This window comes from Epithele typhae (genome assembly GCF_022376455.1).
Source record: "Epithele typhae strain CBS 203.58 chromosome Unknown BXZ73scaffold_79, whole genome shotgun sequence".
Taxonomy (NCBI): Eukaryota; Fungi; Basidiomycota; class Agaricomycetes; order Polyporales; family Epitheliaceae; genus Epithele; species Epithele typhae.
In genome coordinates this window covers 88,036-110,058 of record NW_025954270.1, presented here as the reverse complement: position 1 = coordinate 110,058, position 22,023 = coordinate 88,036, and the positions used below count along the sequence as shown (strand labels likewise).

The 22,023-nt window shown below is 60.0% G+C and overlaps 8 protein-coding genes across 8 annotated transcripts; 3 read left to right on the top strand and 5 right to left on the bottom strand.

Moving 5' to 3' along the window:
• Positions 1-10: 10 nt before the first annotated feature.
• On the bottom strand, positions 11-2,921 carry BXZ73DRAFT_81390 (MFS general substrate transporter; the record flags this gene model as incomplete). The annotated part of the gene is made up of 16 exons (XM_048023489.1): positions 11-46; positions 106-141; positions 207-334; positions 388-394; positions 453-479; positions 539-797; positions 877-933; positions 975-1,152; positions 1,213-1,364; positions 1,419-1,578; positions 1,716-1,866; positions 1,917-1,994; positions 2,050-2,124; positions 2,182-2,235; positions 2,288-2,581; positions 2,865-2,921. 16 exons carry the CDS (start codon positions 2,919-2,921, stop codon positions 11-13), a joined length of 1,749 nt encoding a protein of 582 aa, XP_047872913.1.
• Positions 2,922-4,144: 1,223 nt separating this feature from the next.
• On the top strand, positions 4,145-4,560 carry BXZ73DRAFT_106249 (hydrophobin; the record flags this gene model as incomplete). The annotated part of the gene is made up of 3 exons (XM_048016561.1): positions 4,145-4,249; positions 4,303-4,464; positions 4,519-4,560. 3 exons carry the CDS (start codon positions 4,145-4,147, stop codon positions 4,558-4,560), a joined length of 309 nt encoding a protein of 102 aa, XP_047872912.1.
• Positions 4,561-6,302: 1,742 nt separating this feature from the next.
• On the top strand, positions 6,303-8,348 carry BXZ73DRAFT_106248 (uncharacterized protein; the record flags this gene model as incomplete). The annotated part of the gene is made up of 4 exons (XM_048016560.1): positions 6,303-6,383; positions 6,419-6,665; positions 6,719-8,091; positions 8,148-8,348. 4 exons carry the CDS (start codon positions 6,303-6,305, stop codon positions 8,346-8,348), a joined length of 1,902 nt encoding a protein of 633 aa, XP_047872911.1.
• A 676-nt stretch (positions 8,349-9,024) lies between these two features.
• On the bottom strand, positions 9,025-10,425 carry BXZ73DRAFT_106247 (uncharacterized protein; the record flags this gene model as incomplete). The annotated part of the gene is made up of 1 exon (XM_048016559.1): positions 9,025-10,425. The coding sequence occupies one exon, from the start codon at positions 10,423-10,425 to the stop codon at positions 9,025-9,027; it is 1,401 nt and encodes a 466-aa protein (XP_047872910.1).
• Positions 10,426-12,617: 2,192 nt separating this feature from the next.
• BXZ73DRAFT_54392 (uncharacterized protein) lies at positions 12,618-13,196 on the top strand (the record flags this gene model as incomplete). Its single annotated transcript, XM_048021159.1, has 1 exon — positions 12,618-13,196. A coding segment is annotated over one exon (579 nt), but the record flags the coding sequence as incomplete, so codon positions are not given.
• A 3,777-nt stretch (positions 13,197-16,973) lies between these two features.
• BXZ73DRAFT_36303 (uncharacterized protein) lies at positions 16,974-17,297 on the bottom strand (the record flags this gene model as incomplete). Its single annotated transcript, XM_048017881.1, has 1 exon — positions 16,974-17,297. A coding segment is annotated over one exon (324 nt), but the record flags the coding sequence as incomplete, so codon positions are not given.
• A 638-nt stretch (positions 17,298-17,935) lies between these two features.
• BXZ73DRAFT_54399 (uncharacterized protein) lies at positions 17,936-18,130 on the bottom strand (the record flags this gene model as incomplete). The annotated part of the gene is made up of 1 exon (XM_048021160.1): positions 17,936-18,130. The coding sequence occupies one exon, from the start codon at positions 18,128-18,130 to the stop codon at positions 17,936-17,938; it is 195 nt and encodes a 64-aa protein (XP_047872907.1).
• An 881-nt stretch (positions 18,131-19,011) lies between these two features.
• BXZ73DRAFT_106244 (MFS general substrate transporter) lies at positions 19,012-21,065 on the bottom strand (the record flags this gene model as incomplete). The annotated part of the gene is made up of 12 exons (XM_048016558.1): positions 19,012-19,096; positions 19,151-19,267; positions 19,331-19,413; positions 19,475-19,698; positions 19,760-19,832; positions 19,885-19,913; positions 19,963-19,999; positions 20,051-20,299; positions 20,359-20,567; positions 20,630-20,700; positions 20,761-20,836; positions 20,897-21,065. The coding sequence occupies 12 exons, from the start codon at positions 21,063-21,065 to the stop codon at positions 19,012-19,014; spliced, it is 1,422 nt and encodes a 473-aa protein (XP_047872906.1).
• Between the last annotated feature and the right edge of the window lie 958 nt (positions 21,066-22,023).

Below are 22,023 nucleotides of genomic sequence, written 5' to 3'. Positions count from 1 at the left end.
GGTGGATCCATCAATACGCGAAGCGGAAGTTCATCCGCGCGTTGCCCTGCCGCAGACGAGAATGTTTGAACGGCGCGCAAAATACACGACGGACAGACCACGCACCTCGTCCCTCGTCGTGTCCAGGCAGCGCTGCTGCTGCTGCACACCCCCACGCGCCGGTCAGCATCACCCCACGCCCAAAGGCACCCCGCGCGCCCACGCACCTCCTTCGCCCACCCGTTCCAGATCCGGTCGCACCGCTGGCTGATCGCGCGGTAGAACAAGTAGGTGAACAGGTAGAGGACGATGTTCATCACCGTGATCCCGATGAGCGCGCGGTTCCCGCGTTTGTCTACACGGCGGCGTCAGCCTGGGCGCATGCCATCGGTGCGCCGGGTCACTCACAGAGAGGCTGAACAGAACGAAGGGGGGACGTGAGCAAGCGCGGGGAGAAGGGCGAGGCGACGTACCTTATCGTCGTCCCGGTAGATGTTCGCCTGGAAGAGAACGTATCGGTCAGCGCGCATTCCCCAGACCCCTTTGACGCGCTCCGCACCGCGATGATCCCGCCCGCCTGCACGAACATGTTGTACAGCGACGCGGACACCGTCCGCGTCCCGACCCCGGACGAGTTCGTCGATGTGACGGTCGGCGGCCGGGACGTCACATAGCCTGCCCGCAGGAGAGTCGTAGGCGAGCAGGACGACCGCCGAGCCGTCCGTAGGGCGTAGTCGTAGCAGAGGGTGTGTGTTGGTTGCTCAAAAGGTACGTAGAATACAAAATGCAGGTACATAGCGTGAGTCCAAAAGCGGTAGCTGAGATGATCGTAAGGTGCATGACGTAACGTGGACCGTTACAGTCGACGCCCACGCGACCTGCACCGGGTGCACGTACGGGAAGCCGGTGACGAGCGAGACGACGGCGAAGTACGCCCACTGGCTCGTCTGCGCGCTGAAGGTGGAGAGCGCGACGAGCAGGGGGGCGCCCAGAACTGGAGCAGGACGGTGGCGGCGACGCGGGAGTCGATGATCTCGGAGAGGTAGCAGGAGGCGAGGAGGAGGAGCACGCCGAACACCTTCGATGGCACTGAGAGCAGGTTCGACTGCGTCGTGGTGAAGCCGAGGTTCCGGAGCGAGAGCGTGAGGCACGTCTGCGGCGGGGTGACTGGGACTGCCAGGGAGGCGTGAGAGGGGGGTTTTGAGAAAGATAGTGGGAGAGGCGTGGACATACCGAGGAAGGTAAGGCCGAGGGTGTAGATGGGCCACATGCGCCAGTCCTTGATCACGTTCCACAGGTTCTTGACCGACAGCCCTTGGCGGTTGTGCATGTCCGACTTCGAGGGGTCGTCGCGCAGCACGCGGTTCACGATGATCGTCTCCTCCCTGCGAGGGAACACGCGTCAACAAGCATTATCGTTGAGGTGCATGCGTACGGACCTCTCCGTGAACCATCCGTTCGGCCGGAGCCACGCTTTCGTCTGAGTTGGGCTTGGGGGCATCATGAAGAACGAGGCGAACCCGACGAGTAGCGTGAAGCCGCTCTCGATGAGGAAGAGGTACCGCCAGCCAGCCTTGCCGTTGACGCCGCGAAGTTGCACTTAAGATGCCGGTGGCAATGAATGCCCCAGCGATCTCTGCCACATAGTTCGACACCCAGAACCACGCGAGTCGCGGGGAACTGAGCGTGACGTCAGAGGGGAGCATGAAAGGGTGGAATAAAGGGGCTCAACGTACGTTCTCTCTTGGTGTAGAAGTAGGAGAGATAGAGGATGACATCGGGGATGAAGCCGCCTTGCAAGAACCCGAGGAGGCACCGCGTGGCGAGGAAGCTCCCACGGCCAGAAAGCCAGAATTGACCGACGCAGACAAAGCTCCACAGAACCATCTGGACCAAGGTCGGTAAAGCGTATGTGGGTAGACGGACGATCAACAGACCTGGCTCGGAATCCAAACATCCGGTCCAACGCGCTTCGAGATGAGCTGGGAAGGGAGCTCCGCGATCAAGAAGCACAGCTACGAGCGCATGGTGAGCACATGCGCTGAAAGTCCGGGAAACGAAGCCACTGACCTTGAACAAGGTGTTTCCGAGGTTGAAGTCGTTCGTCGTGAGGCCGAGGTCGGGCAGGCAGCTATCTATGTTTACCTAGCTAATGTTCGGGCGGTCGAGATCAAGGCTCGCGAACATGATGAACGCCCACACCATGATGAGCAGGTCTATCTTCCGCACGATGCGCTGTGACGCAACCCGCGTCAGCTACCCAGATCTTCATAGAGCGGAAGCGGTAAGAAAAGTGGACGACACTCACCGTCTCCTCGCGCCATGTCCAGCGCGCCAGGGGGTCAAACCGGTGCGCGTTCTCCCACACTGCGGGCGGGCGGTAGACCTCAAGCGAGGCCGGGTCGTCGAACACGGAGGGTTGTGTCGCGATTCTGTCCAGCTCGTGCTTCTGCCGTCCCCAGAAGTACCGAAGGCGGCCCAGGTTCTCGATCGGCTCGCCGAGAGGCGGGATGTTGGAGACGCTGATGGCGGCGCCAAGCTTGCTCTTGATAGAGTCGGAGTCGGAGGCAGAGCCATCCGATGTCGCCTTGGAGAGGCTCGACTTGAGAAGGACCGTCGACACCGCGGGGCCGGGAGAAGGGGTGCCAAGGAAAGTGGGAGCGCGAAGTTCGCTGACGCTCGCGAGGGCGGGATGGGGCGGTCTTTAAGTAGGCTATTCGTCGTGCAAGGCGTGGATAGGGCGATTGGAGCGAGGGAGGACTGTAATGTTATCGGCTGTCGACATTGGGCGGGAGTATTGGCCATCGTGAGGGCAAGCACGTATGGCGCGTTCGCGCGCGGGATGGCGACATTTCCTCCCTCGCCGAAGTTTGGAGCGCACCCACCCGGTAGCTAGAAGGGTACGGCTTTTGCGCGCGTGAGTGCGCAAGATTTCGCGCCATCGTTGCGAGCGTGGTGGAAGAAGGCGTTGAAGGGCTTCATCGGCATTCATTGGGTATAGCGCAGGAACAGAGGTCGATCACAGACGTTGCACACACATTTGCTGCGCATGTGTGTTCGAGAGGAGCTTCGTGCAGGGGACGCAAGCGGTAGCACAGAAGCTAGAACGCAGAAGCTGCGCACAGGGGGTCGTCAGGGGTCAGCTGGACGGGATAGTGAAGTGGCGAGCACGTAAACTGACTTAATCACTGCTTACTTGCCGAAGCACTAGAAACGCGTTGAACGGGCCGTCGCTGTGTTATGAAGTTGTCCCATGAGAGGAGGAGGGAACGGCAGGAGGTCTGCGTTTGCTGTTACCGTTGCCCCAGTCGAGCGGAGAGGACGCGTCCAACTTGCAGATTGCGTCATCCAGCGCTTGGACATTTCGGTAGTCGAGTCACATGCGGGACGGGCACCTACTTCTAAGTTCTGCGACCAGCGAGCGCAGACTCAGCTGGCTCGTGCGCGAATCCCAGTTCAGTTTTTACAAGCCCTAGTCGACTGACGGCTGTATTTAGTGTTGAAGGAATCAAAAACCAAGTCATAAAAAGCACAACTTGTACTCGACTTGTACTTGTGTTGGATGCAGACGCGACCGTAGAGATTCGTTGGGGGGACCGCGTGCACGAGCCAACGCGCGGTTCGTCGCGACGGCTAAAATCCAGAATCGGGATGCTCCCGTTCGGCAAGTTAGCAGCCAATGAGATCCAGGAATGGAAGGCGATTGTCGCCTCTGTGGCATTCCGCGCGGAGGGGTTCTCCCTATATCGTACCATCACACATAGATTCCGAATTGCGCTAGGCCTCTGTACCCTCGCTGAGATTCACCTGAAATATCAGCCAGCATTTTCGCAGCACATACACGAGCAGTGTGTTCTCAGAAGTGAGTCAGAAGTGAGAACACCCTCTCACTGTGTGGTCGCCGCGTCACGTCGCGCTCGGCTCGCCCGCTGTGAATAGACCGGTAAGTACGCGCTCCGCTTCGATGCTTGGCTCAATTGACCTACCCAGCCGCGAGGCTAAAGCCTAACGCCAACGCGCGTCGGTGTGCCAGCGCACGGGCCTCCAGCAGGACATATATAAGCCTCGCTGGGACCCGGTCAGACTTCAGCACCAGCCTTCAGCAGCTTCAGCCCTTCAACCTCTCTTCGCTCTCGCTCTTACGTTCCGCCCCTCGCTCATCGCCATGTTCGCCCGCCTCGCCGTCGTCTCTACCCTCGCGTTCGCCGCCCTTGCCGCGGCGACCAAGTGCACCACTGGCCCCGTCCAGTGCTGCAAGAGCCTGGAGAGCGTGAGTGCCGTCGTTTGCTGTCCGATCGTGTGCTAATCCAGGGTTTTGTGTAGGCGAACTCGGCTGCCGGTTCTGCGATCCTGGCAGCGATCGGTGCGACGCTGCAGAACACGAACGTGGCGCTCGGGTTGAAGTGCTCCCCGATCGGCGTGGTCGCTGTCGGGTCGGGCAACGCGTGCACGACCAACGCGGTGTGCTGCGAGAACAACAACATTGTGAGTGTTTCGTCGTTGCTTGTGGGGTCCGCGGGCTTACATTGTGTTCTGCAGGGTGGTGGCGTGTCCGCTGGCTGTGTCCCGGTCTCGCTCTAGGCTTGTAGTGTCGCGTTTCGGTGCTCATGTCGTAGCTGTTATGCCTGGGTGTCTTGATCGATGATTTTACGTTTCTTTTAATGCATGGTTCATGCTTCATCTCTACTCTGCGCAACCATTGCGAACGACGAGACTCAGTCGGTTTGGTGTTAGCGACAAATTATTGCGGGCAAAAACGGCTTACTCGTAATCGGGCTGTAGGAATGCCACGAGTTGATGAGAACGCCGGGGTAGCCTTCCCTGGGTCTTGCCGCAGCTAGTCACCACCACCTAAGCAGCGGCTGTCGACCGGAGGCGCACGCGCACATGGACGTGTACGGTGCAATGGCACGCGAGCTCCTCCAAGCCTGCACAGGTGCGACGTCTAGTCACCGCCCCTTGCACGCACCTTCGCTCCAAGCACTCACTGCCCCCTCGCTTTTCCACCCCCCGTTCCCTCGTCGACCTGACCGTCTTCCCCCTCAGTCTCGTCGACGTCCTCCTCCACGACACCACCACCCACATCGGCCTCGGGTGCTCGTCCGTCGGTCTCACCCAAGCCGTCTGCTGCGAGAAACACGGTGAGTGTCTGTCGGACGTTCGAACTTGCCTGCTTACCTGGGTTGCGAACGCAGGCGGTGATCTCGTTTTCATCGGATGTTTGCCCATCTCGTCGTCGATGGAAATCCGGGTCTGCGTCCGAAGATGCTCGTTAGCCGCTACTTATACCGCCCCACTAATAACTCGTTAATTGGGATTCTTTCTAGACTCTGTCGATCCCTGCGGGCGTGATGGTGCTTGATGGACACGGGCGGGGAAATATGTGCTGAGACGCAGGGGAACATCCCGCACGGGGCGCGGCTGCGACTGACAGAGCGATAGGTCTCGCCATGCGTGAGTGGCCTTTTCCAAGCACGTGTAGGAATTTGTGTTGAAGGAAAGGTGGAGGAGAAGTGCAAAGTGCGGAGGCACGTCCCGTCTACGAACGACCCGGAAGACGGGCTCATGGACCAAGTCGATCCGGACGCGTAACAGCCGCGGCTTTTATTGTTTCGAACGTGGCACGAGGCGTACAAAGTGCGAGAATGTTGGGAAGGGAGAGAACGCAGGAGGACGAAGGGAAAATGTACGCGCACCTGTGGACTTCCGATATCCCTTCTCCTTCTGAATCACCTCCTCTCCAAACGGCGGACGGAGAGAAAAACGCCAACCGGCCGGTGTTCAACGTGTGTCTAGTGATACATGTGTCTTGAGAAGGTCTGGATGGGAAGAAAGAGGCGATGAGGGAGTGCAGGCGAGGAGCAGACGAGCTACATAAATCGCCGGCCCGGCGGCCGTGCTGCGAGCGCGCGGCGAGGCGCGTACTCAAGCACGAGCGTGGATCGGTTCATCCCCACTGAATCGCCCGCGCGACTTGGTGGGCTCCAACTCCACGCCGCGAGCATCATCGCACGCCCGGAGTTCGATGCCGCCGTCGTCGAGCTCCGACGCGTCCACTCCACGAAGGCCCGGGCCCGGACTGCGGTGGCCCCTAGCGGGTGCGAGTCAGCCCCTCTCCAGAAGGGTATGAGGGAGAGAGAGGCGATTGCATCCGTACATCTCTTCCTTCCTACCGCCAGGTGAGTACGCCTGCTCCTCGCACTCGTCCCCTGCCAGCTCATAGATCTCTTCCATCCTGCCGTCAGCCTCGTGACTGGAGCATCTTCGAGCTAGTACCCGCCCTCCCGCACCTGTTTCTTTTGTTCCTACCCGAACTGCTTTTCATGAATACCTCCATCGACGTCCTCTTGGGCTCAATCCCCACTGCAGACCGTGCTGCCTTGGCCGGGCTCTCTGACGACGCCGTGCGTGCATGGGTGCCGCCCACACTCAAAAGCAGCGCGACAACACGCTCGCCCTCCTCTCCATCTACAATGCCGTCGCACCCATCCACCGCGCCTTCCCCACCGAAGTCCTCTCCGAAATCTTTTCACACTGCTGGCAAGACCCTAGAAGCATCGCCGTTGCCCATGTCTGCCGCCACTGGCGTTCAATCGCCCTCAAGACTCCCCGCCTATGGGCCGCCGCCCTCCCGCGCCTGGGAAGTTGCTCTCCCAACCCCGGAAATGCAAATCCAGCCGCCGCGAGTTTGCAGCCTTCGCCCTCGAACGGTCTTCCCCTCATCCTCTCCGCCTCAAAGTTTACCACTTCCTCGATCACTTCGCCAACACTCTCGCCCCGCACGCTGCCCGCCTCGTTGATCTGTATGTCCGCCTCGGCAATGCACCAAGTTTCTTCTTCAATGGATCGACCCTCTCCGCTCTATGCAAGTTCCTCACCTCAGGCGCGCCCAACCTCGAAGTCCTCGGCATCACCTTTCCGGGCTACGTGGGGATGTACGAAGATTGGCTGCCGCTCCGCGAGGACAGAGACGACGACTTTGGCCGCACCGCCTCCGCCCGGGGCACTATCCAAGATGAGCTCGAGCATGATCTACGGGGGTGGAGCACAGACACACAAGCCCCTGTTCTCAACCCCGTAGCCCTCCCCCGCCTCCACACCCTCCGGTGCATCCCCATCGACCTCTTCCCGCACTTCACCACTCCCACACTCCGCGACGTGTGCGTCACCCCCGCGCAGTTCACCGACGACCACCTCGAAGACTTCGCTGAAGCGCTGACTCAGTGCCCCGCGCTTGAGCGCCTCAAGTTCTGGATAGTCGGCGGGGACTTCTCGGAGGATGAGGAGGAGGTGGATGATTATGATTCCGAAGGTGAGGCGGCCGACAGAGGTACGGTCGAGAGCTATCTCCGCAGTTTCGATTCGTCGAGATGGAGCCGCGTCGATCCCGTGACCGTGCCCGCTTTGCGACACCTCGTCCTCAACACCGGTATCTATCCCGCGTCCCACCTCTACCTCCGGTCCCTCTCCTGCCCCCTCCCCACCACCCTCGAAGTCACCACGAAAGACTTGAGGTTATCGGATCTAGTCAGTAGCCACGAGAAGCTTGGGGAATGCATCCAGAACGCGGACACGGCGCGCATCTGCAACTCCGACCGCGGCGACACGTGGATGTCCACCGAGCTCACCACCCTCAAGGACGGCGTCGCGCTCGCTCGATTCGCGCTCTCGATGTCGGAGTCGTACACGGGACCGGCCGCGCCGGACTGTGCCCCCGTGTTCCGCAAGCACGGCGCGCACATCACGTCGCTCGCCGTCCGTCAGAACGAAGACATGTATTTCGACACTCGCGACGTCCTCCACGCTCTCCCCAACCTCACCTCGCTCGACGTCGCCGGCGAATGCGTGCCGGGCGTCTTTCGGACGCTCCTTCGACGGGAGCCCGAGTACGGGACGCCCCAGGACATCGACGGTCCGAACTGTCGGCGTCTGCGCACCCTCGCCGTCGCATTCCCTCGGGCGCGCGGCTCGGTCCAGAAGGTCATCGAAGCCAGCCCAACGGGGTGGGAGGAGGCGGTCGCGACGGGCGTCCGGGACGACTTGGCAGAGCTCGTCAAAATGCTGAGCGGCCGCGCGTCGAGCGGGCTTCGTCTGGAGCGGCTGGAGTGGCGGGTGGCAGAGTGGGACAAGGAGCTCCGGCTCGAGTTCCCTCCGACCGCGGTCGTCAGACGTACGTGCCACCTCCGGCGCTGTACGACCAGGCGGAGCTCGAGACGTTGGTCGACGGGCCGGTCGTGTTCAGCGGAATCACCTACCAGGCCAATTTCCCGAAAGCCCCGAGGCTGCCGAAATTTGATGATGAGGATATGGCCGCGTTACTGCACCAGTACCAAACGACTGGTGTACTTCCCCGTCTGGATGGACTGTAGGCTCGGCAGTATATATGCTCACCCCGCTGCATGTGCACCAATCGAATGTGACCACTCCACGTCATTCTAATTCCAAGTTGAGTGTAAAGACCACCACATCTCACAGTACGCCTTCCAATGCACCCCTGGGATACGCTCGTGAATCAAACGACCCGACGTCCAATTGTCCGTCGACGGCATCGAGCAACTCTCGCTAGTCGCAGCACCCATCTCCATCTCCGTCTCGGTGTGCTCGCACGGCTCCTTGCCCCCGACCTTAAGCTCTGCCCGTCAAAGCGTCTCCAACCATGGCACGCCTATCGAGCATGCTCGCCAGCTTCGCACAGCGGGCGCGGACATGCGCGGTGGCGGCGACGTTCTCCGCACCCACGTCCGGCGTCGGATCGGCGACTTCGTGCTGAATAGGCTGCTCGCAACCAGTCGTACAATGCATCCGTCCGTCCAGGCAACAACACACCCTCTACTCGCAATCTCTTGGTACGTAAATCCCCCAAAGACGACCGGCCCGTCCACCAGCTTCTCGAGCTCCTCCTGATCAAACGACCCAGGGCCGGAACGTACGTCCCCACCACCGCCGACGGCGGGAACTCCAGCCTCAACGTCGGGTCCCACTCCCGGTCCTCCCACTCCAGCCGCGCCAACCGGAGCCCCCGCTTCGCGCGGTGCTCCAGCGGCTTCACCATGGCCGAACCCGTGCCGGGATCGTGCGGAGCACCGTCTCCTCCCACCCTGCCGGCCGCGCCCTCAGCGCCGCCCACGCCTTGCGCGACGCCGACTGGTCGTCCCCGAGGTTCAGCCCGAACGCGATCTTGAGCGTCTTCAGCCGCGGGCACACGAGCGCTTTGCGAGCGTAGTCGTCGTCCGGGTACCGGAGCGCCTTGATGACGCGGTGCGCGCGGGGGCCGGCGAGGTCGAGCGAGGTGAGGTACGGGAACGCGCGGAAGATCTCCGACGGACTGCTTTCGGCAGTCTTCGTCGCCCAGTTTTGGTGGAAGACGAGGTGAGTAATGTACGCGCCGGTGTCGAAGGTCTCGATGAGGTCGGACGAGGGGAGGAAGGGAGTTGTGTCCGGCAGGTCGATGGAGAGAGTGAAGCGGATGAGCTCCTCGTCGTCCTTCGACGTTGAGACGACGGCGGTGGGAATCTCCCACTTGTCGTAAGAGTCCCAGATGTGGACGGTGCTTGCGGAGTGTATTCGAGATGGGATGAACGGAGAAGGGAGGTCGACGAGTTCCAAAAGGTCATCTCCTATGAGGTTGACTCTGACGGAGGACGAAATGGAGATGAGATCCAGGTACTTTACCGCGTCTTCGTTGAAGTGGAGGTTGACGACCAACGTCCGCAGCGCCGGAAGGTCGACGGGATTGACCGCCCACCCAGGTGCGTCACGGTCCGGTCGCATCCTGGCACCTCTCTCCATGCACAGATCGAGGCGCGTGAGGTCCGGAGTGTTCTTCAACGCGTGAACGAAGCCCTCCAAGTGATGCCGGTTGAATACCGCGGGAGTGATGCACATGTCGCGTACGCTGGAGCAAGCAAAGTGAGACACGAGATCGATCGGAACACATCGAAGCGTCCGGAGACGAGGAGTGTCTGCGACCAGGCCTTGAACACCCGAGCTCCAACTGATGAGTTCCTCGGAGAGGTCCTCTTGGCCTCCGCGCTCATCGGTGTCGTCGTATGGCGCCAGCCACTCTCGGTACATGCCTGCATCTCCGGGAAACGCGATGCCGAGAACGTCGAGGTTGGGTACGCCGTTGGCAAGAAGTACGCATAGTGACTTGAGCTGCGCGGCGCTTTGGAGGCGAACGAACAAATCGACGAGTCGGGAGGTGTGCGACGAGAGCGTCTGGGATAGACCATTGGGGAGAAAATGAATTTTGAGGCGCAGCGGTTCCGGAGACGATAGTTCTATCGCAGTAGCCGCAAACGAGATGCGGCTCTCCTCCAGGTGTTGACACTGCGCCTCGATCCTGGCCTTGTTGAACGTGAGCTGGTTACCGGGAGCTGCGACGGCTTCGGCCCACAGTCGCGGGGTCTTGAGCGCTGTCGCGCGCCAGAGACGGCAGACGTGCATGAGGCGCACACTGCGCATGTCGTCCCAACAGTATGAAATGATTTCAGAGAGGAGTTCCGTTGGGAAAGCGCGATGAATCGGTGCGGTTGAGTTGTGGAGAGATAGCAGAGAGAGTGCGATTCGCGGTACTCCTCCGCCTTGGCTACGACCCATTCACGAATGGCATCGTCCGAAAGCCTGAAAGTGAAGCACGATCGGCAGCAGGGATGGAGCGCGCAAAGGCAGGAAAGGGCAGGGTATCGACGGTGGCCATGACTGTGTGATTCGTGGTCTCGTCAGCTGGGGGTGGTTGGACAATGTGAGAAGCTGACCGTACTGTTGATGATGTGGCCAGGAGCAATGCGCGAACCGCAGCGGCGCAGTCGCAGGTGCTCAGGCGCTCGATCCTGCGGGCCGACGCCCCGCCGGCGCCGTGAACTTGAAGCGCCGGCGGTGACATGACCCTACTAAGTCCTCCGGCAACGACGTCGACCATCCTACGAATGATTCCTCTTCGAAATTCGGCCATCGGACTACGTGCCCGACCCCGGGTGTCTTGCTCATGGCCCTTTGTCAGTTGGTTTCCCGGCTTTTTCAAACCCGCATAGCAGCCTCTCACACGACGGGCAACGGCCCAGCTTCGGAGCCCAAAAACGCGTAGAAAAAGCCTGTCAAAGGTGTCATCTTCGGCAGGTATTTCTCTAGGGGAGAAAAAGGGTGGGAAAGGCGAACTTTTATGTCAAGTTTGTGTGTGTCGTAGAGTATCCTGACAGGTGACGTTTTGGGTGAATTCTTCGGCCCGACAGAATACTATGCTCAGAACAAAGACACTAGAATTCATATCAAAGGGCAATAGAACGTATATAGTATGTGAGTAACAAACAAGTTAGTACGAGTGATAAGTAATGCGTGTTAATGCACCCCCCGGGCTATGCTCGTGCACCTCAAATGGTTTGACGTCCACTTGCCCATCGGCCCACTCTCGCAGCACCCATCTCCGTCTCCATCTTGATGCGCTCGTAAGGCTCCTCGCCACTGACCTTGCGCTCCGCCCGCCGAAGTGTCTCCAATCACGATCCCATCGCCGCCGGGTTGAAGTCGTTGGCATCAATGAGCGTGCCGAGGAGGTCCTTCGGGGGAAAGTCTCTGCTTTGAAGGGGGGCAAGCGGTCCTCGATAAAACGACGCATCCACTAACAGAACATTAGAACCACGTTCACAAGAACTAGAAGTGATGAATAACACACGCTCCCCAGCTTCGCACAGCAGGCGCGGAGTCCGGACATGCGCGGTGGCGGCGACGTTCTCGACATTCACCTCCGGCGTCGGATCGGTGGCTTCGTGCTAGAGGCATTGCGCACGCAGGGTGGTCTCGTATCCATCGGATGCCCGCCGAGCTCGTCGTAGATGGACATCCGGGCCAGCGTGCGGAGGACAGAGGACGCTTATAGTACATACCACCCCGCTAATAAGTCGATAACCTAATTCCTTTCCTTTCTAATGTCCGTCGATGCGGGCGTGATGGGGCGTGATTAACACGAGTGGGGAAGTATGTGCTGAGACGCAGGGGAACAGATGGGCATCGCGCATGGGGCGCGACTCAGACTGGAGACACAGCGGTGGGTCTTGCGGTGCAGATGCGCATTCCTCGAGGAAATGTAGAGACCCATGTTGGTAGAAGGGGAGTGTCGGTAGTGGAGGAGGGGTGCGAAGTGGAGAGGCACACCCTGCCTACGAAGGGCTCGAATGACGGGCTCATTCATGGGTGTCGGGGTCGATCCGGACGTGCAACAGCCGCAGCATTGATTTATTCGAACGCGGCATGAGGAGTACAAAGTGTGACGATGTCCGGGAGCGAGAGAACGCAAGAGGACGGCGAAGGTGAAACGTACGCGCAGTGACCTGTGGACCTCCGATATCCCGTCTCCATCCCATCCTCTCCTAACGGCGCGCAAAGCGCAAAGCGCCAACCGGCTGATGTTCAGCGTGAGCCTGACGCTTCGTATGACTTGACAAAAGCTTGACGACCAGAGAGTAGAAATTACGAAGAGTAAGAGGTCGTGAAAAGTGCAGGCGGGGACCCGGAACGAGTGAGCCAGATGTAATCGTGGTCGAGGAGGGAGGGAGACAGACACAGCCCGGCGCTTGCGTCCGTTTCATCGCACTTGCTCTGCAACCCCTCGGACGATCCACTCGAAACCCACGCTGCTTTTCATGACTGTTGCCGTCCCCATCCCCTCATGCTCAATTCCTGCTGCAGACCATGCTGCGTTGGCCGGTCTCTCCGACGACGCCGTCCGCGCATGGGTGCTCACCCGCGCCCAAGAGTACCGCAACATCGCCCTCGCCCTCCTCTCCATCTTCAACGCCGTCGCTCCCATCCACCGCGCCTTCCCCACAGAAGTTCTCTCCGAGATCTTTTCACACTGTTGGATGGACCCTCAAAGTATCGCCATCGCCCATGTCTGCCGCCACTGGCGTTCAATCGCCCTCAAGACTCCTAGCCTCTGGACCGCTGCCCTCGCCGCGCCTGGAAAGCTGCTCTCCCAACACCAGAGCTGTAGATATAGCCGCCGCGAGTTTTCAGCTTTTGCCCTCGCACGATCTTCTCCTCAACCTCTTCGCCTCAAAGTTTACCACTTCCCCGATCACTTCGCCAGCACGCTAGCCCCGCACGCCGCCCGCCTCGTTGATCTTTACGTCCGCCTGGACGGTGCATCCTCTCTCTCCACTCTGTGCAAGTTCCTCAACTCGGGGGCGCCCAATCTCGAAGTGCTCGGCGTTACATTTCCGGGCTACGTGGGGATGTACGAAGATTGGCTGCCGCTCCGCGAGGACGCACACGACGACGACTTTGGCCCCACTCCCACTGCCCGAACCAAAATCCACGAGGAGCTTGCGGAAGATCTATGGGAGTGGAGCGAAAGCGTACGAGGCCCGGTTCTTGACACTGTAGCCCTTCCTCGCCTCCACACCATCCGGTGCATCCCCATCGACCTCTTTCCGTACTTCACCACTCCTACGCTCCGCGATGTGTGCGTCACCCCCGCGCAGTTCACCGACGACCACCTGAACAGCTTCGCCAAAGCGCTGACTCGGTGTCCCGCGCTTGAGCGACTCAAATTCTGGATTGTGGGCAAAGACTTCACTACGTATGAGAGTGAACAGCTCGATGGAGATCCGGTCGAGAGCCATCTTCCCGATTTCAATTCGCATACATGGAGCAGGGTCGATTCAGTAACCACTGTGCCCGCCTTGCAAACCGTCGTTATCAACGCTGATATATATCCTGCGTCGCGTCTCTACCTCCGTTCCCTCTTATGCCCCCTTCCCATCATCATCGAAGTCATCGCGAAAAACACGACACTACCACGTTTGGTCCGCAGGAACGTGAAGCTCACGGAACGCATCCAGAACGCGAACATGGCTCGCATCTGCGACTGCGAGCCCGGCAATAATTGGAAGATCATCGAGGTCGCTACGTTCAAGGACGACGTCGCGCTCGCTCGACTCGAACTCGCAACATTTAGATGGGACGCAGGGCCGGTCAAACTGGACTGCGCCTCCGTATTCGACAAGCACGGTGCCAATATCACGCGGCTTGTCGTCCACCAGAACGAAGACGGAATCTATTCCGAACTCGTCGAAATCCTCCACGCTTTCCCCAATCTCACGTCCCTTGACGTCGCTGGCGAAAGCGTCTCGCGTGCCCTGTGGGCGCTATCTGGACCGGAATCCGAGGAGGAGTCTGAGGACGGCGACTATCCGTTTATCTCTCAGCATCTACGCACCCTCGTCGTCGCATTCCCTCGGAAGCGCGGCTCGGTTCAGAAGATGATCGAAGCCAGCCCAGCGGAGTGGGAGGAGAAGATCGCGATGGGCGTCCGAGACGACTTTGCAACACTCGTGAAGACGCTGCGCGACCGAGCATCGAGCGGTCTTCGCCTGGAGCGGCTCGAGTGGCGAGTGGTGGAGTGGGACGATGCGCTCCGGCTCGAGTTCCCTCCGACCGCGGTCGTTAGGACGTATGTGCCGCCTCCGGCGCTGTTCCGCCAGATGGAGCTCGAGACGTTGGTCGACGGGCTGGTCGTGTTCGGCGGGGTTACCTACCAGGTCAGCCCCCAGGAGCTCCGAGCCTATGACGACCCGTCACACGCACGACAGCGACTCGAAGAGTGGGGGGATTCGGACAGTGACGTTGCGCTGTCTTAACTAGACTAGTCGTGTCCGTGGATCAATAGCAGGGTGTAAGACAGCATACGCTCATCCTCGCCACATGCACTAATTGACTGTGACCACTACTTGAAAAAATTCCAATTCCCAGTTAAGCAACGCCGTGTTGCGCCCGCGCACCTCGAATGACCCAACGTCCACTTGACCATCGGCCGAATCTCGCGCACCCTCTCCATCTCCGTCTCGACGCCGCGGATGCGCTCGCACGGCCTTGCGCTCCGACCACCGAAGAGTCTTCAACAGCGATACTCCCAGCGCCGCCCGCGGCCCATCCGCTCCACAGTCGGTTCGCAATGTTGATGAGCGGGCGCGGACATGCGCAGCGGCAACGTTCTCCACATCCACGGCGTCCGGCGTCGGATTGGTGACTTCGTGTCCTTTGTTTCTGGCGACGCTGGCGTGCGCGGCAGCTAGCATGCGAACCGGATATCGACGTCGGGCACCGCGTACTAGGCGAGGGCCGCGGCGAAGGGCGGGTCGACGTCGAGCGGGTTGGAGGACCTTGCGCTCGTCGGCGCTGCAGGTGCGGAGGGCGTGTTCTGTCGTGCACGCCGAAATCGACGCGGGCGATGGCGTCCGCATTGCGCTCGATGTCCGCCGCATCGCGGTCACTCCGTTCCCACCTCGCAATCTGATCAAGTACGGGCAAGCCAGATAGGTGTATGCATGGCCTTGCAGAGTGTTTTGTCGGGCGGAGCACATCGGAGCACCCGTGCATAACAAGTCGTAAAGTACATTCATCCGTCCAGGCAATAACACACCCTCTACTCATTTGTCTCCTGATACGTGAATCCCCCAAACACGACTGGCCCGTCCACCAGCTTCTCGAGCTCCTCCTGATCGAACAACTCAGGGCTCGGCACGTACGTCCTCACCGCCGCCGACGGCGGGAAATCCAGCCTCAACGTCGGGTCCCACTCCCGGTCCTCCCACTCCAGCCGCGCCAACCGGAGCCCACGCTTCGCGCGGTACTCCAGCGGCTTCACCAGCGCCGCGACCCGCGCCGGAATCCCGCGGAGCACCGTCTCCTCCACCCCGCCAGCCGCCCCCGGCGCAGCGCCACCCACGCCTCGTGCGACGCCGACTTGCCGTGCCCGCAGTTCAGCGCGAACGCGACCTTGAGCGTCTTCAGCCGCGGGCACACGAGCGCGTCGGGGACCCGTCGACGTCCGGGCGCTGGAGCGCCTGATGACGCAGTGCGTGCGAGGGCCGGCGAGGTCGAGCGAGGTGAGGTGCGGGAACGCCGCGGAAGAACTCCGACGGCCCGGTTCCGGGAGTCTTCATCGCCCAGTTTTGGTGGAAGACGAGGTGGGTGACGGGCGCGCCCGTGGCGCGGAAGGTCTCGATGAGCTCGAGCGGGGGCAGATAGGGCATGGCGTGCAACCTCGGAGCAGTGAGGGTGAAGCGGACGGGTTCCTCGTCGTCCTTCGACGTCGTGACGACGATAGTGGGGGTCTTCCACCGGTCGTAAGAGTCGCAGATGTGCACGGCGTTTGCGGACCGCACTCGAGATTGGATGAGCGGGGTGTGGCGAGAAGGGAGGTATCGGTACAGGTCCGAAAGGCCAAGGTCGCTTTGCACGAAGTTGATGTCGACGGAGGACGGAAGGGAGATGAGGTCCAGATACTTCGCCGTCTTCAAGTTGCTGTCGAGGGTGAGGACCAGCGTCCGCAGCGCTGGAAGGTCGACAGGGCTGGCTTTCCACCCGGGAGCATAATTGCCCGGTCTCAGCCGGGATCTGTTCCTGTTCTCCATGCACAGATCGAGGCGCGTGAGGTCCGGGGTAGTCTTCAGCGCGTGAACAAAGCCTTCCAAGTGATCCGGGTTGAATACCGCAGGAGTGACGCACATGTCGCGCACGGTGGGGCAAGCGAAGTGAGCCACGAAATCGATCGGAACGCATCGAAGCGTCCGGAGACGAGGAGTGTCTGCGATCAGGCCTTGAACACCCGAGCTCCAACTGACGAGTTCCTCGAAGAGGCTCTGTTGGCCTCGCCCTCATCGATGTCGTCGTCTGGCGCCAGCCACTCTTGGTACATGCCTGAATATCCGGGAAACGCGATACCGAGAACGTTGAGGTTGGGACGCCGTTGGAAAGAAGCACGCATAGTGACTTGAGCTGCGCGGCGCTTTGGAGGCGGACGAAAAATCGACGAGTCGGGAGGTGTGCGACCAGAGTGTTCGGCAGAGGGCATTGGGGAGAAAATGGATTTGAGGCGCAGCGGTTCCGGAGACGACAATCTATCGCGGTAGCCGCAAACGAGATGCGGACCTCCTCCAGGTTTGACACTGCGCCTCGATCCTGGCCTTGTTGAATGTGAGCTGGATGCCCGGAGCTGCGGCGGCTTCGGCCCACAATTGCGGGGTTTTCAGTGCTGTCGCGCGCCAGCGACGGCAGACGTGCATAAGGCGCACACTGCGCATGTCGTCCCAGCAGTATGAAAGGACCTCGGAGAGGAGTTCCGCCGGGAAAGCGCGATGGATCGGCGTGATTGAGTTGTGGAGGGACAGGAGAGATAGCGCGATCTCGCGGTACTCCTCTGCCTTGGCGACGACCCATTCGCGAATGGCAGCATCCGAGAGTCCTGAGAGCGAAGCACGATCCGCAGCAGGAATGGATCCCGCGAAGGCATGAAAGGGAAGGACGTCGACGGTGGCATGCTGTGATATTGTGTTCTTGTCACTGGGGTGATTGCACATAATGTGAGAAGCTGACCGTACTGTCAATGATGTGGCTAGGAGCAACACGTGCGGACCGCGCCGCCGTGGTCGCAGGCGCCCACGAGTCTGTGGCTTGTTTGGTCGCCTGGCGCGAGCAAACATCTCCATTTGTGCCGTCCCGCGCGCCGCCGCATGGGTGGGTGTATTCTACGCAACCTGTTGCATCCGTGTTTCAGGTTCAAATCCGAGTGTTGCTGTATGGACAGGACGCGCAAGGAGAAGACAGAATAATCTTGTTACTTCAGCATGCCAGCGCGAGCGATACAAAGTATAACAAAGTATATGCGCGAGTCCGTAGATCTCCGAGAAGTAGCCTCCGTATCCATCTGGATCTCCAGGAGCGAGCCTGCTCGTGCGGAGCGCGAGGCTGACGGCGGGACGCGCAGGATGCGCGCCGCCTGGTGGGTCTTGCAAATTCGACTCCAGCGTCGTGTGCGCCTCGGGCAGCACGGACGCGAGGGCGAGGAAGACGTTGATGCCGCGGGACAGCGTCGACCGCGGACTTGTGTGCAGGTGATGGTCGCCGCGCGAGTGTGGGTTTGAAGGTGGCACGACGCCCGCAAGCGGCGCGCTTGCGCTCACAGCGTGAAGTATTTCTTCAGCCCGTCCTTCGTCGACGTCTTCTTCCACCCGTTCGACGGGCGAAGGACGTGACGTGCCTCGTTGTAGAGCCCGTAGGTGTCGCGCGGCGACTGGGTGGAGCCAAACAGCGCGAATGCGTTCGGTGCCGCGGGGGCCGCGAAGGAGTAGGTGGCGACGGTGGTGTAGGCCATCGCGGATGAGGTGGACTCGAGGATGTGTGCGAGTGTATATGCGAGTGGGGGGTCGAGTGGACGCTGGACGATGCGCAGGATGATGACTACTTACCCTCCGCTGTCCGTGTCTTAAGTACACACTTGCTCGCGACGGATTGCTCCTGGATTGCCTCTGGACGCGAGAGAGAGGCAATCGCGCGGCGCCCACAGGAGGTTTCCATTCCGGGCAAGTGTTGGAGGCGGACCAAACAAGTGCACAAAGTGTGGTCCACGGTGGTCGTGTCGCCAGGATACAGAGCACGTAAGAGGGAGAGACACCAGCAGCAGGCAGGAGGACGTCGTCGACAATGAAGAGTGCGACAAGGCGCCCTCCGGCCCGCCAGACGAGTGTTTGGCAGTGTTTGGCTTGCAGGTGGGCAAACAAACCGGCGGCAATGATCCAGACCAACTTCATCCGTGGGATCCATGCGCACCTGTCTCAAGTTCCAATAAGCGAACCTCTTCGACTCACTCCACCGCCAGTCGACTGATCGGTATCGAATTCTAGTACGCAGTGAAATTCATGGACCGCCGACTTGGGGAGCCTTCTCTACTCCCGTGGTCTCGTCGTACGCTCCACACAGTCTTTGAGGCTTGAAGTCTGCACTGCGGGGAGCACCCAAACGCTGTGCTCGAAGTCGCGACAAAGGGAGCTAAGCATCGATGGGAGACGGGCACTGAAAGTTCGTTTTGTCGTGATGCACTGTATACCTCTACTGCTACAGGTACACTATGTCGATAGCCCCCTGAGTGTACAATCCTACAATCGCCAAGAATGTCACCATGTGTCTAAATCTAGTCACGAGAGTCGTCCAAGGCTGCACATTGTATCACATACTACCAGCTCGGCCCGTGTCGGATCAGTTGTCCCGGTCCGTGGTGGTGAAGCCGAGGTCCAACCACGCCCGCATGCGGTCGCCATACCAAATCACCAGCATGGTGATGCTGCACACCCCCGGTGAGAAACAAGTCGCTGCTCTAAACGCAAAGCCCACTCACCCAAAGCCGATCCACGCGACGAAGGAGAAGATCGCGTCCGTCCATGCCACGCCGACCGTGTCGATCAGAGGCAACGTGCCCGCAGTCACGAACGCGATGATCAACGCCCGGAACGACCTAAAGAGACGGCGCCATAGTCAGAGGTAGTCCCACAGACAGCCGTTCAACGCGCGGACGTACGCGCTCGCTGCGAAGGTCTCGGCGCTGCGCGAGTGCATGATGTCGACGTAGTACGACGACATCGGGGTGAGCACCAGGTCGACCTAGGGCGCGAGCCGTGATCAGCTCCTTCGTCGGGCGGCATGCAGCAACTCCCGGACTCACGCCGATGCCGTTCATGAACAGCCACACGAGGTTCAGAACGATCCCGGGAGTGCCGGGGACAAACGTGGTCGTCAGGCCGGACAGCAACACAGACAGGGGCACGAAGACAGCCGAGCCCCAGATACACGCGCGCAGACGGTCCTCCGGGACCCAGACTCCTCCTCTGGCCTTTCGCCATTTAACGACAGTCCAGTCGGAGAGACGGCCCGCAATGGGAGCACCGACTGGGGAGAAAGTAAGCTCTAAGATCTAATTCGGCCAACGGACAGATAATGAGAAACGCACTGAAGTTCCCAGCGCCAGTGGGCAGGAAGAAGGCGCCAATAAGAGCTTCGTTGGTGATTCCATATTGTTTCCCCTGCCGAAGGGATATTCAACGCCACACACGAACGAAAAAAAGCACCACCCACGATCGTGTAAGCCAGAGGGACCATCATGACTATGCCAAGTCAGGATTCTTCCAAGTTCACACGGCGGACAGTACTCACCGAAGTCGGTGATCAGTGCTGCGGTGCCCGCTAATGTCTATTGACAGAATTGAGAGACCTCGGCAGCCCAAAAAAAAGAGTGACTCACAAGCAGGAGAATGTTAGGACTGCGCAAGACCAAGAGGTTGGCGAACGGGTTCATCGAGAATATGCTCAAACGCTCCCGCTTCACCCGCTCCAGTTTCTCCGGGTTGAGCGTCTCCGGCAGCCAGAGGTATACTGGGATGAGTGCCATGAGACCCATGACCATGAGGGCCCACTGGGCGTGTCGCCAAGACGCGTAGTGCGTCGCTATTCCGCCCATGAGCGGCGCAACTGCAGGTCCGACGAGTGTTGCCTACCCACTCAAACGTTAGCGCAGAGCCTCGCAGTACATACGGAGAAAGCGGCACCAACCCCAAAGAAGATACCCATGGCAGTACCACGCTCCTCGAGCCTGTAGATGTCGCCGATGACCCCGGCACCGACAGACATGCCGCTGGAGGCGCCGAATGCCTGGACGACGCGCCAGAACATGAGCTCGGGGATAGTGCGCGACATTGCTACGCCAGCCGAGCCGATGCACATGCATGGTAAAGAGCGGAGGTATACGAAGCGCCGTCCGACTGAGCGGGACCGCAGGTTCGAGTCAGGGCGGAGGTGCGGGGCTCCGATCAGAATGACTCACAGCCCCCAGAGTAGCATGCCCAGGTGAGACCGCCGAGCGACGCGGTGGCCAGCGAGAGACTGACGGCCAGGCTGACAAGGGCGAGTGCGCATCAATAAAATATCGCCACTCAAAAGACATGAATGGCCAACCTGATTACTGGGCCAGTCGTGTCCAAGTCGCGCGCAATTTGCGGGATCGAAGGGATAAACGAACCCGACGTAAGAACTATTGAGAGTTAAGATGAGAAGAGCTCTCAGGCGGGTGAAAAAGCGGCGAAGTGCTTACACGGAATGAAACCGGCCCACGAGATGAGGGCGACGATGACTCTTTTTTCGGTGGGCTTGAAGCGTTGGTACAGCAGATCGTGCTTCAAGAGCTCCGGATCGGTGGTTCGCCCGGCCTCAGAGGCTGCAGCTCCCCCGGGAAGAAGGGGGCTGTCTTCAGTCGGCTCCATTTCCCTTGGTCTCTTGGGAGCTCGGACTGGTCGGGACTCGCTGGACGTCGCGTTGAAGCCGGGTGGGAGAATATATACCTCCAGGGCGGCCGATCAGTCATCAAAACGTGCGAAGCTGGGCCTTATCTGCCTTTTGGGTGGGCTTATCTCCCCGCGCTAGCCCCATAATTCGTATCCCGCCGGGCCATTCTTGCTTTCTCAGGACAATGCAAGTCCAAACTTGAACAGCACAACTACTTATGTACTGCGGTCTTCACAAAGAGGTAAGCGGCGTATCGTTCATCAGTCTTGCATCACTCCGACTGCTTACAGTCGCTGCCTCAACCAGCCTCAACCATAGGTAACCAACACTGTCGATCCATGGCAGGTGGTAACCAGTGTTCACAAGCAGCTGGTTGCAGAATTCGCGCTGACCGACACCAATTTGTGCAGATTATCAAAGTCAAAAAAAAACACCGGGCTCGATGCTTACTATCCTTTGCCTCGAGCACTGGACAATCCGGCTCCCAAGGTCGCCTCCGAGCCAACATCGGCAAGGTGCGTTCATCCGAGTCGGCCGCACTGGTTCATAACTTCGCCCCTTCTTCAGGAAGCTCCTCCCCTCGTTTGAATCCCCTGACAGTTGTCGCGGCCCTCAGATAGGGCGTAACCCATGACCCCATCGTCCGACTCGATTCGTGTTAAATTCCCATAACCCCAGGGCGCAATTGAACCCCCTGGCGAAAGCCGCCCACTGCACGAGGCTGACCACGCGCAAAGAACAGTTTAGGCCTCCGGGCCGCAAAGATAGAAGCGCACGCCAGGGCGGAAAGGACACGGCACTTGCCGCGCGTGAAACACCCGAGGCAAGAAAGGTTATCCTGGCCTTCCGTGGTTCCTGGACAAGACTCGCTTTTTCGCGCGAGGATGTTGGTAAATGGGCCCGTCGACGGCATGTGCGCGTTCCGGACCTTTCCCA